We start from the raw sequence: 17,060 nt of genomic DNA, 5'->3' as shown, positions 1-17,060 counted from the left end.
AATGTTAGATTATTAATTAGTTAAAGTTAGTTGTTAATTTATTTTTATATGTTAAGCATTAGTTGTTATTTAATGTATTAGATTATGTTAGATTTAGTAAGTCAAGGAAGTTAAGTTAGAGATAGATTAGTTGATAATGTGTTATAGAATATATATATATTTATATTTATTTATTGTTTTTTTTTTATAGAATTAGTGTTTGTGTAGTATTATTTAGTTATTTTGATTTAAAATCAATGTATTTTAATGAAGATTTAAAAGGATAGCATCATAGTCAACCTATAAACTTAGAAACCCTAATCGTAGGGCGATGTCAATAAAATTAACTACATATTTAGTGCGAGGGTTCAATCAGAGTTTTAGTGACATGGTTGTGAGACCACCACCTAATTTCTTTCTAGGTCCCTACAATGTATTTAGAAGACCTAAGATTCCTCATTTTTGTCAGTGACCTTGGTACAGCCGCATTATGTCAGTAATCTAAATTTTATGAGTAATTGGCTTTATTTCCTTACTTGTTTGATTTCAGATTTCACTCTTAACGTTCTTCCTTTTTGGCAACAATGTGATGTGGTGCTGTTTAGCCAACTGTATTATTGATGATTCTATTTTGCCTCATGGTTATATCTTTATTTCTTGATTAAAATTTTACTATTGTGGCTTCTCTTTATTTCTTTTATTTCTAACTTTTGCATTGAATGTTTCATCTTTGATGTTGAATTTAAATTTTGAGGTACTTTCTTCTAAATGTTGTTGGCAAAAGTGACATATGATGGGCCCACCAGAGGGATTCATGACAATTAAGTCGGATTAAGTTACTATCTTTTGCTAATTTGGATTGAACTTCTCTTTTAACATGGTAATCAAACAAATATGTTACCTCCCTGTTTATGTATGTTAATTAGTAATCATTCTTTTAATAAGAGTAAATCTTGGAATAAGTCTAGATAAGGGCTAGCATAGAACGAACTTTTTAGTTGTGCGACTTCCCGGAGGAAGTCAAAGGCTAGTGGGGGAGGATGTAAGGTCCCTCCTTGCATGTACTTATTAAATATGAATTTCTCTGTCAAATCTATTGTAGGAGATTTGAATGGATATGGTGTAATGTTGTAGGTATTTAGATGTCCTAATGAAAATTGAGAACAACAGATACATCCATGCTTTAATACTGAAAGATTAGAGAACGACTATGTTGTCTCAACTGTTAAACTGTCATGCCCAAACTACGGGGGCAAAACACACACACACACACACTTCTTTTTTAAAGTTAATAATTCAAAATTTATTAAGTAGATAAGTTTGCGATCACAGTCAAAGTAAAGGTTCTCTACATTTCATCTTAAATAAGGTTAACATAATAAAAAGAAATTTTAATCAAGTTCAACTAGGTCAAGTTCAATTACAATTCTCTTAGACAATTATCAATTGACAATCTAATCGATATTGAAAAGTCACTTAAGAAAAACAATCAACTAGAATTAAAACATAACATAAATATATAATTTATTAACTTCGAATTATTTCGACTACTTTAACATAATCATTAACTATCAACAACCTACTAAAAATTAACTCGATAATACATTTAGACTAGTCAAAAAAACATATTAGTATAGAACTAAAGTTACACTAATTTAAAAGATGATGGAACCTAAATATTAATTAATCATGATACCTAATTCATAACAAAACTAAACTTTTTAATATAACGCTAAATATAATCATAAATCAAATACCCAAAATTTAAAGATCACTAAAATAAAAACTATATATAAAAATACTAACTAATTTACAACTAATATGCTAAAACTATTAACAAATAATACAAAGTAACTAGCAAGAAAATAGCTTATACTAAACTAAGTTTAAAATGATCTAACTATCATAAAACTAGAAATGACTTCTAACAAAATCTAAACTAACTAATTAAATCCCAATAAAACAACTCAACTAAATATAGAAACTATCATCATTAAAACCTAAACTAAACACTAGAATTAACCTACATATAACTTTAATAAAATAAAGTTAACATCTAATAACTCCTAACTATCCTAACAATTACTATCCTAAATTAACATATCAAAACATAATTTAAACTAACCACTAACCTATCCAAACTAACCTATACTAACCCTACAGCCCCCTATGCTAACATCACCCTAATCCCTTAAATCCTAATCTATTCCCCCCCTACATGACACATCGACACCCCCCCACTTCATACACATGCGCTTTCCAAGCGCTTGCTGAGTGTTCCCCGCCCCAAGGCACACTGCCCCACAACGTACCGCGCCAGTCTGGATTCCCAGACAAGTAGGTGCTCAGTGGAGGTAAAGAAGGTTTTCAACTTTGCTCAGTTTTGTTTTTAAAACTAATAAAATTTTCCATCAAGCATGAGGTGAGCGCCCACTTTGAAAAGGAGGAAGGGGATGGGATGTGGGGACAGAGTGATGTCACCCCCCCATAAATGACAATTTTTGACTTTGCAACAAAACTTCTTAAATACATGACCCAAAACTGACGCCAAGTTGGAGGTTAAATGCCAAAAAGTTTATTAGGTAAGAATAGATATTTTAGATGGGATGTGCTATGAGTTATTTATTTGAAATTTTCTTTGTTATTATAAACATATATACGTATCAGAATTTCACATAAATTGAAACATACATCAATCAGGGTTCCTCTCATCCTATTCAATTCTTAACCATTTAAAATATCTTAAACCAAACTGTTAATCCTACCTCTTACTTAATTCATCGACATACATATACATAAAACATTAAATGACAATATCAAATATCTAAAAGTGACATCACACAACATGAAATAATATAATATGTTCTAAGCATCAGATAATGTCTCGACATCTCGAGTCGTGAGTATCAAAATGATAAAGTAACATCTAAGGCTATGAAGGGTTGGGGCGAGGCCTCACATAAACATTAAATTTGCACTAACAATAATACAAGGTGTTTCACTTAATGATGATGTTATTGATTTTGTTACCTCAATGATTATTCTTGTATTTAATCTGAATTAATGAATAAGTTATATGTCATGTTGATTATGTAATCACTGATGATTAAATGTGAGTAGAAATGAATTAAATAGTTAAGTAATTGAAGCATTATGTTCTGAGTTCGCCCCGATCCATCATAGTGATACATTACTATTATTTTGATACTCACGAATCGAGATATCGAGACATCAACTGATGCTTGAACATATTGATTTTTTCATGGTGTGTGATGTTACTTTTAGATATTTGTTATTCATCATTTAAGGTTTTATGTATATATATGTTGATGAATTAAGTAAAATGTAGGATTAACACATTGATTTTTGGAATCTTGATGATTAAGGATATAAGTAGGATGAAAGAAACCCTTATTGATGTATGTTTCAATTTATGTGGATTTTTGATACGTATACATATATGTACATGTGATTTTACGGGACTACTGATGTGTGCAATGAGTGTGCAGATATTTAGCCGAGAAACCCTACGGAGGAACAAAACTTATCCCTATGTGCTAATTTTGGAAACCTTGTTGTTCGTAATTCAAGTATTGTATTGTGAGATGTATGTATGTATCTCTCTGTGTTCAGTGAATGTTAGTGTTCGTAACTATGTTCTTTTAGTGTCGCTTGACACTCGTGAATTGTTTGTGCTCTTTAGCGTGCTGGTTAGGGTTAGCTGTGTAACCCATAGACCTAAGTCGGTTTAAGTTAGTGTCAGTTTGCTAATTGGGTTCTTAATTGAGTTTAGTCATCCTTAATCCGGATTAGTGCTTAATCTGCATTTTAGAGTTGTTAGTTTTAGTTGGTCCTAATTATTTTTAGATTTTGTTTGGCTCTAAACCTTTTTCCTAAGGCTTAAAACATGATATAATTATACCCAAAGGGTATGGGTATGGGTTAGGGGTCTTTTCCAACCCCTAAGCCCCTTTTATTGACTTTTGAGGTCACTCAAAAAGTCTCTTTTTGCCTTTGTGCGAAAATTGACCATGGTTATCTTGAGTTACCTCACCTCATCTCCACTTAGGGTTTAACCATAGTGTAGGTTGAGTTAGGAGTTTCTAGAATTGCTAGTGGGTGGAAGTAGTTATTGCTTCTTTTGGGTGGTTGAGTTGGAGGCTTATTTAGAGGCCTTCATTGGACTAGTTGAGGTTGTTACCCAATCTCTACATTTAGAGAGGAGTTCTTGAAGATTGAAGCAAGGAGAAGGAAACTCTACTCAAACTTGTTCATTGCCATTACCTCTTTGTGAAGGTTGGAATTCTCATGTCCCTTGTTCAAATTTTATTTTTGTTTCATGCTTATGCTACCTTGTTGTTGGTTGAATGTTTGTATGTTTGTGGGTATGTTGGGAAGATTTGAAAACCATGTTATTTTGGATGTTTTCCTTTCATATTTATGTTTGAAATTTTGAGATTTTCTTGCATGGGTGTTTTGGTATTACTCACCTTTGGAGAGGGCAGAAGTGACCAATTTTGGGAAAGGTCTGTTTAGTCGGACTCCAACCAGTGTAGAGTCTCTTCTCAGGATGAGAAGAGGGAGAAAGGGTAGGGTGTTATGGGCCCCTAACTGTCAGCACAAACCTTGTATGATTATGGTATGTTGAAATGGAAGAACGGAAGTTCTTGGTATATAGCTCCGATTGGGCATCTGTTTGGTGTTGTGCTTGACTTCTCCTGGTTGGAAGAATCCACCTTTCCCTAGTTTTGATTCATTGTGAATCCTATTGTGTAAACCATGTATGAAGCATGTTTGATTTTCTCTTGGTTATGCTTGGTGGTCACCCGATCAGATTTTGTTCCCTCCATGGTTCTTGAATGTGTTGCAGAATTCGTTTTGAATCCCTTGATGAGGGTCATGAAGAAAATTCAATTATATTGTTGAAATTTGGGATTGATGTCCTATGAAAATTGGTATTTCAAACTTTGTTGGATTGGCAACGAAGCCGGGTTTTTTTCCTGATTCTTTCCCGGCTGAGCCTTTGAATCAGGTTTGCCAATAAAATGGTGTTTGAGTATTATGCTTGCATTGAGTCTTATAGCTTGTTTTCAGTTTTGCATATGTAATTAAAAAAAAAGAAAATCAGATGTGATGGTGTTACCTTACTACACATTTTTATGATTGGTAAATCACATTCGTTTAAATTAGATTTATCAGATAACATGTTGATATATACTTAGTTGTGCAATTTTAAGTTTAAAATATGTTAAGAAAATTTGCATTTGAGTTGTGTTTAAATTATATAGTTATACATGTGCGTGAGGAAGTTAAGTGAATTTATTTGAAAACTTGTTTATTACATTTAATCTTATTATGACTTTTAAATATTAAAACATAACTTGTTGGCATTTTTGGGCATGACACTAATTTGATTACTGTTTCTTCAAACCATTAAAGGTGAGTTTGAAGATTGTTTGAGAATCATCATGCACCAGTGAAGGATGAGCTGGGATGATTTTGAAAATTTTTGGTCCATTTGATGGGTGCTGGGGCAAGTAGACACAATTACGAGGCGGCTGAGTTGCTGACAAAAAGGTTTGCCAAAAAAGCCTTGAAAATATCTAATGCAATGGAATGGTTGCAGCAAGACAATCACTTGGAGATGGAAAAAATCCAATTACTTGTTTGGAATTTTTATTTTTGAACTTGGGTTGTCAATTATAGATCAACTTGTGGCATGACAAGGCAAATAGTAGACTTGTGATACATGACAAGTGCTTGCTAAATTTCTACTGATTAACAATTGTTAATGGTTTGACCCAGAAATATAGATAAACAACAAACAAAGAGCATAAACAATACACAAAAGACACAGACCAATTATCTTGGGAAAACCCTTCCACTTGAAGCGAAAATCCACCCACACCAGCAAAATATCTCTTTTATTGTTCAATAAATGTTCATAGCACACGGGTTTCACTTGATTGATTTATGATATACCAAGCAATAACATAAATGGAACACATAACACTCATCTTTCACATGAAGATCTCTTTGAGTCCCAAAAATAAGGCCCTTCATATTTCCACACATTAACACTTCACATTTCTGTATGCATTCCTTTCCGCATAACGTATGACGTGTTAACTTAAATATAATCAGAAATATCTCTTTTAGTTGAAGGTGTCCATAACGGTCATAAGAAACATCTTCCCATTTAATAAGAGCAGAGGTAAAGATCTCTATTGCAGCTACAAACTTCAACACTCCCTTTTAGCAAGAGAGAGATCTTTAATGAGGCATGCACACATAGCAGCAACCAAAGATGTCAAAAATATTTTCTCATATGTTATCTCAACATAATGTAATTCACCATAGTTACTTCATAAGCACATAAAATAAGAGTGATGGAGTCACACGCATGACTTTCACCATGGCTACTTGCAGAGGGTGATCCATCATACCTACTCGTAGAGGGTAGAACAAGGGATTTTATCTAAAAAATTCTCCCAGAGAAGGGTATATTTCCACCATGCCTACTCGCAGAGGGTGGTCCACTATACTTACTCGCAAAGGGTGGTTCACTATACCTACTCACAGAGGGTGGAACAAGGTTTTTCACCTCAGACTTCTCCTAGAGAAGAATGCATTTCCACCATGCCTAGTCGCAGAGGGTGGAACAAGGGCTTTCACCTCAAACTTCTCCCAGAGAAGAATGCATTAATAATTGAGATTCCCTCTCAGCAGGGACAAATTTAATCACCACAATAAGATGGCTGACTATTGCATAAACTTGCAGAGGGTTGGACATCTCCCTCTATCACGTAATCTCCCTCTAAAGCTGGATAGTCTCTTTCTATAAATATGATCTTCTAGGTTAGTATCAAGATTGCAAACACCATTGCATTATCTCTCACCATCCCTTTGCATCCTGCAATCACGAGAGATGTTAATAACTCATAACCTATTAATGCTAAAAGAACAATCACTATTTATAAACTATAATCAATATTTAGGAGATATCATAAATATTTATCTCTTTGAGATCTAATCTCAACATGCAAACAAATAAATACATAGAAGAGATTCCGTCTCGTGCCTCTACAACCAATGCAATGCTCATGGCATCAATACAAATTTTGCTATAAAAAATTTGATACTAACATCATAAAAATGTTTGAAATACTCCGTCCTAGTAGGGATGGCTTGAGCTACACAATAAAATAGTTGATGTAACCTCCCTCTAAGGATGAACATCTTCCTTAGAAACACAAGCTCCCTCTGAATCTCGTATGCAATTTAAGCAACATCTTATCTTATGATTCTTGGCGCATCCTTGCAACCAAGAGATCTTATTATTAACTTCATAAAACCAAATACTCATCTCAAATATATAAGTCAGAATACTTATCTATTTGAAGTATAATCTCCTTGATTATGTATACAAATGTGAATCAACTAGTTGTAACGCCCCGCTCGGGAACCCAAGAGAAATAAACCTAACATGTTACAATGTTTACTGAACTATTTTTTTTTTTTAAGTTTAAACAACATCAAGATAACATTAATGCAGAAGCAATAAGAACATACATATCAAATACACATTTGCAATTACAGATACGGTTTCAATTCCTCAAGGATTCCTTTACGTTGAGTCACATTTAATAATTTTAAATTAATTAGTTTAAGTTCCAAGTACAATGTCTCAAGATCATAAAGAAATAACAGATACATAATCGCATGAGCAAAGCATAAGTATAACTAATACAATGAAAGTACATCCAATAAATAACATCCACTGCACATGTCGCAGGGTATGTGAGAATAGATACAATACATCATGATACATGATAACATATATACATCATCTGAAAAGAAGTCTCTAAGATAAGAAATAAGAATTATAAAGGTACATCTTCTGCAACGAACATCCAACAGCTAGCAATGTGAGGGGAACCCAAATGGTAAGAAGGCACTACCTCCCGACCGCGTGGTTACCTAGTCAGGCTTCCACTCCCACCGTGCAGGGAAGATAATGAACGATCCACATACGGCTAATCAACATAAAACATTCCTAGGAAGGTACCCCTAATAGCCAAAACTACCTCAAAGGTAACACATGCTACTCAAGAAGATAAAATAATCCAAAAGTAAGAACACTCAATCCAATACCAACTCCACATAACCAACATCATAATGAACCAAGTATAAACCAAATACCAAGGTCATAAGATAAAGTCAACAAAAGACAATCACCTCAAGTCAAAAGCCACATGTCAAAAGTACATCATCCATGAATCACCAATCATCATCAATGAAAGTAAATAACCACCATAAACACATCCAACAATAAATACACCACGAGAGGTACACATAATCTATAGAGGAGACTCAGGCTACATACTAGGGAGTGTCATCACATGGTTGCTTGAGTTACCCTGGATTGATCTCTTAATGGACCCCGGACCCTCAAGCGTTGAGTTACCCTGGACTGGTTACTCTGCACCCCGGACCTTCAACATCACACATATGGAAACTAGAAAGCCCTCTCAAGAAGACGAAGCACTCATCTCATTCCCATCCTTAGTCTATACAAGCACTCAAGGCATGGGTAGATCAAAAATCTCTAACTTATCTTTTTAGTGTGTTTTCCCCCCAAAAGTTTTAATTACTAGATTATCACTTATTACATAACTTGCATTAGGTTACCCTGGCACTGACCACTTTGTGTCCCAGACCCCTATGCAAGCCACTCCCAAGTCACGTACCTAAACAACCTCTCCTAAGCACATAAAAACACAGTTGTGTCCCATACCACAACACTCATAAAGATCAAACTCGGTTCCTTAACGGGCAACCCAAAAATAAGATGGCAAACCCAAGTACACATAATTGCTCCACAAAGTAAACCTCATAAATATAATTTCAATATGAATCACAAAACACATTATGACATCCAGCCATATAAATAGTATAAAATAAATCTCACAAAAACCTCTGGTGTACCCTCTAGACTGGTCGACATCTAATCAACCTCAAAATCCAAAAGCACAGATAGTACATGCCAATAATATAGTTTCATGGTTTGCATTTGATTTGAAATACACAATAGAGTTACCAGTAGAGTTTCAGTTTTAATTTGTGTTTCAAAGTATAAATTTTAAGTAAATAAGTCTCAAAGATCACCCATACAAATTATCTCGTTCTTAGTTTGAATTTTACCCTTATTGATTTTTAGTCAATTTCCTAAAAACAATCAAAGAATAATTTATTTAAATTATTAAATTAATACTTGCTGATTCTTAAAGATATAACCTATTACTTTTATCAATATTAAATACATTTGTCTCTTAACTAAACATCTTATATTATTAATTAATTCTCATTAAATAAAATTTAACTAGATTAATTAACAATCTCTAACTTTGTTAATATTCATTAATTATAATTTTAAACAAATTTAATATAATTAAATAAGTATATTATTATATATAATATTAAAAATTATTATTGAAAATCATAATATTTAAAATTAATAATTAATAATTTAATTTTAATATAAATTAATTTTAACTAACTTAAATAATATAAAAAAAAAAAATAATATTAAAACTTTTTAAAAGAAACAACCTACGGCTTAATAATCGCCGACACTTATAAAGGGTGGCTGTCGTGGTGGCTTCGCTGCTGCAGTAGTAGCAGCGTACTGCCTTTACGACAATACTTGCTGCTACGACAACAGTCATAGCTGCCGTGCAACATACCTTATGCCGCCGATCCAAGGAAATGGGTGGGGTACGGTGGGGTACCCACCCCAAATTATATTTATTTATTTTTTTTCTTTTTCTTAATTTAATTTCATTTATAATTTAATACAATTGCTATATATGTTTTTATAAAATTCTAATATATGATGTTTAAGAGGAGTTTTGTAAATTTATAAATTACAATTTTTATTTTATTAAAATATATGATACTCATTTTAAACAAACTCCACAATAATATATATATCACATTATTAATCTAATAGGAAAACTAAGTTTAATTATTCGAATTTCTAATTCAAAATTTTCTTTTTATTTCAAACCCTTTCTTGGATTAATATCGTTCTTAAAGTCTTTTAGAAAAAAAGACAACATTTATCTTCTAAATCTCAAACCCGATTTCAAAATCCAATAGATTATTGTATTTGCTTGATTTCTTATTAAATCTTATTCTTATTAAAATACCACCCTCTAAAGTAAACTCAGCGATGTATCCATCTAAGTCCATGTACAGATATTTCTCAATCAAGAACAAATATTTGAATACCAGGAAAACAACACATGCAAAAGACACGGAGCAGACAGAAGTTTGAAAAGCGAAAACTACTATACAATTAGATCACAAGATCCTACTTGGATCTGATGCTAACCTCTGACAACTAAATGCAAATTCCTACCGCAAGCAAAATCTTTCAAGCCATGTAAAATTCTTTTCTTTCCAAACCCTTCGAGTTGCCCTCCATAAACCTGTATGTGCCTTGAAATCTTTGTTGTGCAATAATGACCCGAAAACCCCTAATATAGAATCTAATTACCTTTTAGGGTTTCTATCACCACCAGTCTAAAATTATAATTATTTTATTTAATTAATTCATTCATGCACAATTAATTTTCTTTTTAAATTAAAATATTCTTTTATTATTCCTTCATGCACTTTAAGTGAATTGTTAAATTACTTTATTTAACTTTCCACTTTACTTTACTTTAATAAATTTATAACTTTAATCTCATGTGCATATTATTAAAATATCTTTATTCAAGTTCACATGTTTTTATCTTTTAGTTAATTTCTAATATTTTAAACTCATTCATGCGAACTTAAATCTTTTTCATAATTTAATATCTTTTCACTTTTTAATTTATTTTTGAACGTTTTAATTTGATAAATATTTATTAACTTAAATAACAATAATATTTAGCATTTATTTAAAAATGAACTCTAAATATATTATTATTAAATTAAATAAATATTATCACGTTCTAAATTTATTCTTATAACTTTTATCTTCAAATTCAATTCTTCTTATTTAATTAATTTCTCAATTAATTAAATATAATTAAATATTCAAAATATCATAATAATTTCCATTAAATTAAGTTATTAATTTAATCTTTTAATTAGACTTAATTAACAGAAAATTCATTAGAGACTCACAAAACAACATACGCACAAAATACTCACGGGTTTAAAAAAGGTAGACAGTCTGTTACGAGTCCTCCTTGCAGGACAAGTATTATAGGCTTATGGCTAGGATTGGACCTGATCATTATCTTCACATTCTCACCATTTGAGTATTTGTAATAGGGCACGCTCATCCTGGCAATTCAGGGAAGTCGATGCCCGGTGCCTGCATCCTGCATAAAAGATGAGCATGTACATGTATATAATATATCTAAACTAAACAGACAATGGCGGGGAGTGGTTCATCGTGTAGATCCCGACTAGCAGGTGACTACGACTCCCTCCCTTAGCCACATCAAACACGTCAGACAGAAAGATAAAATAAACACGCGCACCATACACATGCAAGTATGGGGTAAGTATAAAAATCACAAATCTAAGATCAAATGCGTACATATAATAATGCATCTCTTTCAATACAACATAATCATCATTAAAGACATCATGTTAACATTTTTATGAAAGAAACCACATTTACTAACTAGGAATCATTAAAATATCATTAACAACACATGAATGAAATCAACTAAGCAACAATAATTGATACATTTGTGATCAAAGTTATGAAATAATATCATAATATTACAAATCTAGTATCTCTAAAACCAATCAATGCATAAAATCAACCTAAAAGAATTTGACAATGATACAGAAATGTGATCTAGGGGCAGGCACTACACTAGTATCTTTAGAAGTAATGCATGCGGCCAAGCTGCTTATAACTTTAAATGTTTGACCAAAAATTCCATCTAAATAATGTACAGACTCTTGAAGGTTAGATTAGATAATTGAGACTTAGCTTTTAAGGGTACTCAAACAGCACGAGCCCACGTAAAATTTAACACAAGCTTGATTTGAATTCCACACAAAACTGCACCAGTTGTCGGTGACACTTGTTCTCGTAAGGACAGTGGTAGTCAGATACAAAGCATCGCAAATATCTAATGATACCAATACACGATCATCACACACACAATGTCTAAGGTTTGATTAGAATGATAGTGATCTATTACAAACCGAATCATATAGCTACTTATGTTGATCCAATGCTGATCAGATTGCAATAACAGACTTTCTGTTTTTGGTTCGATGATGACTTTGTTGTTGAGATAATGATTATGGCTTTTCAGCATAGCTTTTCCGTTTTCGCAATACACCCATGAAATTGTCGTTCAGGAGGTGATGCACGGATGGAATAGACTCTTGCCAAATGTCTTCCTTTGTCACACGATACATAATCAAGAGTAACTGAATACGATATCTCTTCATCTCTTGTGAAGTTAGAGATACGAACAAAGGCAACACTCTCATAGATTGTCATTGAGGTGCTACAAAATATAATGCCTTTGCCGTGGTGGAGATGATAACAATTACATTGCGGTGATTGAAGATGACACGAGAATGTTAGCACCATCGGCAATTTTAGAAACCAAAACTGATCACAAGGAATAGAAACTATGATAGGAGCAGCTAAATTGAACTTCTAGACATAGTGAGCGCTTTGTGTGAGTTGCATTGAATTACCATAAAAAATTAGATACGTAAGCCCATCATGGATTTTTAACATCCCCTTCTTTGAAATTCAATAGAGGGATTTCCATGTGGCATTGACGGGATTTCCATGTGACATTGAGACAAGATCTGAACATCAAGACTCCCCTGGACCAACCGTGAGTCCTAACTTTCCATGTCTATGCTCTTTTAAATGACCCCAAGCAGTCACGACAAACCCAAACACAACGGTAGTTGATTAATTACATAAGATACCAAATTCATCGCTCCAGAGCAAAATAAAAAGCATATATTTTAAGAACACGATATAAAAATAATTGAAAAGTTAAAGAAAATGTATCTAAGCCATAGCAATGACATGTCGTCAGACATGATCGCTAACATGTGTGTTTGGAAGTGAAATAGAGAGTACTTCCCAATGCCTTCCTACTTAGTCACAGAAATGAAGGGAAACAAGAGGACTTTGAGCACTGCTGAAATCCTTCACAGAGCTACATGATCTCCATATGCAACTGCAAAAATGGACTGTGCAATGTCCAAAAACTGCTGCATATCATCCAGGGCCTTCTTCGAACATTCCATGTGAATTCCCAGCCATTATGAAACTTGCTTATTCTTCACTGGTTGATGCCAAAGATGAACAACGACAGCTTACCATTACTGACAACTTAAGAAAGAGAGCAGATCATGCGTGCTGTAATCGCTCAATGCTCTTTGTAGTGAAATAATGGAAGGCCAAAATTAACATGATGATCTAAAAATGCAGATAGAAAAATGGGGACTTCAATATTGAAGATAAGAATCTTGACCTCAATGGTCATCCTTTGCTATTACTAGTAGTGGACCCTTACTAAAAAAATGAGAGTGGAGACTATGCAGAACTTACCACGGATTACAATATCACAGAGTCCGCCAAACTGAGATAAAGAGAGTCACGAAGTCATCTGAGAGAACATATTGCACATATGGAAAATGTATATACAGAATAACTCAAGCATTAAAAACTATTAGTCCTTTCACAAACATAAATCTAATATAGATAAGATGAATGGAGAATCATTGCCTGAATAAGGGGAAAGAAAATACTATGAAGTGAAGACAAGATCGATCTAGACAAAAGAGGACTTCCTGAATTGCTGTTATTAACCTGGCTCTAACACCATGTTAATGTTTTGACCCAGAAATATAGATAAACAACAAACAAAGAGCATAAACAATATACAAAAGAAAACAAGCCATTTATCCTGGGAAAACCCTTCCACTTGAAGGGAGAAACCCAGCCACACCAGCAAAATATCTCTTTTATTGATCAATAAATGTTCACAGTACAAGACTTTCACTTGATTGATTTACGATATACCAAGCAATAACATAAATAGAATGTATAAGACTCTTCATCTTTCACATGAAGGTTTACCAAGCAATAACATAAATAGAATGTATAGGACTCTTCATCTTTCACATGAAGGTCTCTTTGAGTCCCAAAAATAAAACCCTTCATAATTCCACACATTAACACGTCACAGTTCCGTATGCATGCCTCTCCGCATAACGTATGACACATGTCTTTTTGCATAATATTAACTTAAATATAAAAATATAATCACAAATATCTCTTTCAGCTGAAGGTGACTATAACAGTCATAACAAACATATTTCCATTTTATAAGAGCAGAGTTAAAGATCGCTATCACAGCTACAAACTTCAAGAACAATTAGCTTAGCAAATGGATCATTGCAAGCCCTTATAACTTCTATGGCCCTCTTTGGTTGTTTTTATCTTTGTGCAGCTTACTAAATATATTGTTCTTATGTAATGCAGATAACTTGGCAGCTCCTGTGATGCTAGATGCACCAGTGTCTGGGGGTGTACTTGGTGCAGAGGCTCGGACACTCACATTTATGGTATGTTTCTTTTGTTTGAATGTTGATTGAGGAAACCTGACGTAAATAATTTGAGCAGCATATTACAAAGAGGGAATGTTGTTCGCATAATTTACCAATCAAAGTGGGTTAAATGTGAGTGGTCATGTTAAAACTTGAGATTAAATGAGACCATTGATGTACATAAAAAGGAAAATTTGATACAACTGAATCAAGACATTCGATGCACTAATCTTTCTGTATGGTTATGATCATATTGGGTTAATACCTGATGTAAGTAGCACTGCGGTGATTGACTAATCACCAGAAGCTAGTTTTATCTTTTATATTTCATGGCTGGCTTTCCACATGTATGGTTGTGTCTTATGCATCAAGAAAATTCTCTTAATTGATTTCAAATGACCCTTTTCTTTACATTGTAGTTTTTCGCAAACATGCCCACATTGACATTTAGTTTCTTACTGTGAAATGGAACAGTTAGAGTATTACAGCCTTTATCTTGAACCTTGGATATCTTAAATTTGCTTCCTGAATTTGGATTAATGGGTGATTTTCAGGTAGGCGGTCCACATAATGCTTTTCTTGCAGCACAGCCATTGCTGAATGCCATGGGCAAACAAACTATTTACTGTGGAAAATCTGGAAATGGTGCTGTATGTATTCTTCATTTTTCACTTTCGTCTTCATAGCTGGGTGCTTTCAGGAATTGGGTATTTTTGGTCTTTTATTTTGACCATATTTATCTTGCAGTGTTCAATATATAATTGAAACTCTAATGTGCATATTAATGAAAACTGGATGTAGCGGAAATACCTAAAGATAAAAGTGCTATTTTATTTGTATATTAGATAGGAATAGACCATAAAAGGAGATTAGATGGCCACAGATAGCACTTTTCGATGTTAGCCACTGTTTATATGCATGTTATCGATGCAAAACAAAGAAATGCCTTGTCTGGAAAAGATCTTATTGATTGCTTGCTGCAGCTCTGGTGCTTTCAAATTTTTAAGTAGGCATAAATGTACTCTTCCTTTGCTTTGTAATAATATCCAATCATTTGTATTTCTCTCCGAGTTTCACTAATTTACCATGGATTAGATAGTATAGATTCATATACTAGTTATTCACTATTCTTTGTGAGTAGATTGCATAAACAATTTTCTATGTTAAATCATGTGCTCAAATTTTCCAAAAAGAACACCTTAGAAAGTCTTATCAAATCCTTTGTCTTTTGTGGATTTTAGAACTGCTAGTATATTTTTCTTTTTTAAATGTTCGAACTTTGTATTTCTTTTCTCATTTTGATTTTTAAATTCCCCACTGTGGGGTGTCCTCAAATCTAGCCCATCTTTTGTGTCATCTTGGATTTAAGTTGGCCATGCCTATTGGGGCATGCCACACCTACATTGGTGTAGTAATTTTTATACAATTTTGGGATATGAAAGCACAAATATTTAACACTAGCTCATTCCGTTTGACTTTTTTCGTAAGCATAGTATGACTTTCAACTTTAGAGTTAATTGCCTTGTCACATTCAGAAGATTATTTGCATTTTGTCTAATCTTGTATGGCATCATTGGATTTCAGATAACTTTTTTAATCAAGTAACCTTCCAATTCTTTTATTTGAAATTTATTTACTTGTTTTTATTAAAGGGGACATTTTAATGTGCAAGCACAAACTCGTTCTCTACCTTTTTAATAAAATGGGCTACGTGTCTGGTTAGAATTAAGTATGTATTTGAATCATGGTGGTTTTCTGTAGAATCTGCTGGACGGTGTAGGGATTCATTTCACTGGCGTGATATCTAAGAGAGGGAAACATTCAGCATTCATCATCTAAGTTGATTGTCATTCATAATTTTGTTTTAAGCTCTGACACTTTTATGGTATTAACATGGCCCTTTACTCCAGGCGGCAAAGATCTGCAATAACCTAGCCATGGCAATCAGTATGGCTGGGATATCTGAAGCTCTTGCCCTTGGGCAACATCTTGGCATTAGCGCATCAATCTTAACTAAAATATTCAATTCTTCAAGTGCTCGTTGTTGGAGCAGGTAAATTGTCTAATTTGATATCTTTGTTGAGTTTTATGGTCATATATTAGTTAAAGTAATTTTGAGGCTCAACCTCGTTTCAGCTGAGATCATCTTATGGCTGTATGTGTCATTGTGTAAAGTTACAGCTAATATTCCTTTCAAGTCTTTAATTTGTATTTCTTTTACCATAGGATATTAGAAGAATGAAAGCACAAAGCTTGAGAGAATTGAATGGCACACCTTCAATGTGGATATGTCTGTATTATTATTGTATGGGGAAGTGTAATAACACCTGTAGGGCCCAAATCCACATAAAATTTTGTGATATCACAAATCCTAGCTCTTTCTGCTCACTCAGTTCTCAATGTGGGCAAGATGAGCATTTGGAGATTAGAATCAGAAGAATGGAATTACATTGAACAATATTGGTAGTTAGCCA

General features: G+C 33.3%; 1 protein-coding gene across 2 annotated transcripts in view; it reads left to right on the top strand.

The window, feature by feature from the left end:
* The window catches only part of LOC149571176 (6-phosphogluconate dehydrogenase family protein), a 134,393-nt gene that overhangs the window by 23,526 nt on the left and 93,807 nt on the right, over positions 1–17,060 (top strand). For both annotated transcript variants that reach the window (XR_016359773.1, XM_089812744.1), the window contains exons 5-7: positions 14,522–14,604; positions 15,141–15,236; positions 16,497–16,639. Coding sequence is in view for 1 of the 2 variants with exons in the window: in XM_089812744.1 (XP_089668870.1) it covers positions 14,522–14,604; positions 15,141–15,236; positions 16,497–16,639 (322 nt within the window). In the remaining variant the exon portion in view is untranslated. The remainder of the gene's footprint in view (positions 1–14,521; positions 14,605–15,140; positions 15,237–16,496; positions 16,640–17,060) is intronic.

This window comes from Cupressus sempervirens, chromosome 2 (assembly GCF_028749045.1).
Source record: "Cupressus sempervirens isolate cs-2001-9-10 chromosome 2, ASM2874904v1, whole genome shotgun sequence".
NCBI lineage: Eukaryota > Viridiplantae > Streptophyta > Pinopsida > Cupressales > Cupressaceae > Cupressus > Cupressus sempervirens.
Note: the sequence above shows the minus strand (reverse complement) of the source record. Positions and strands in the feature narration are given on the sequence as shown.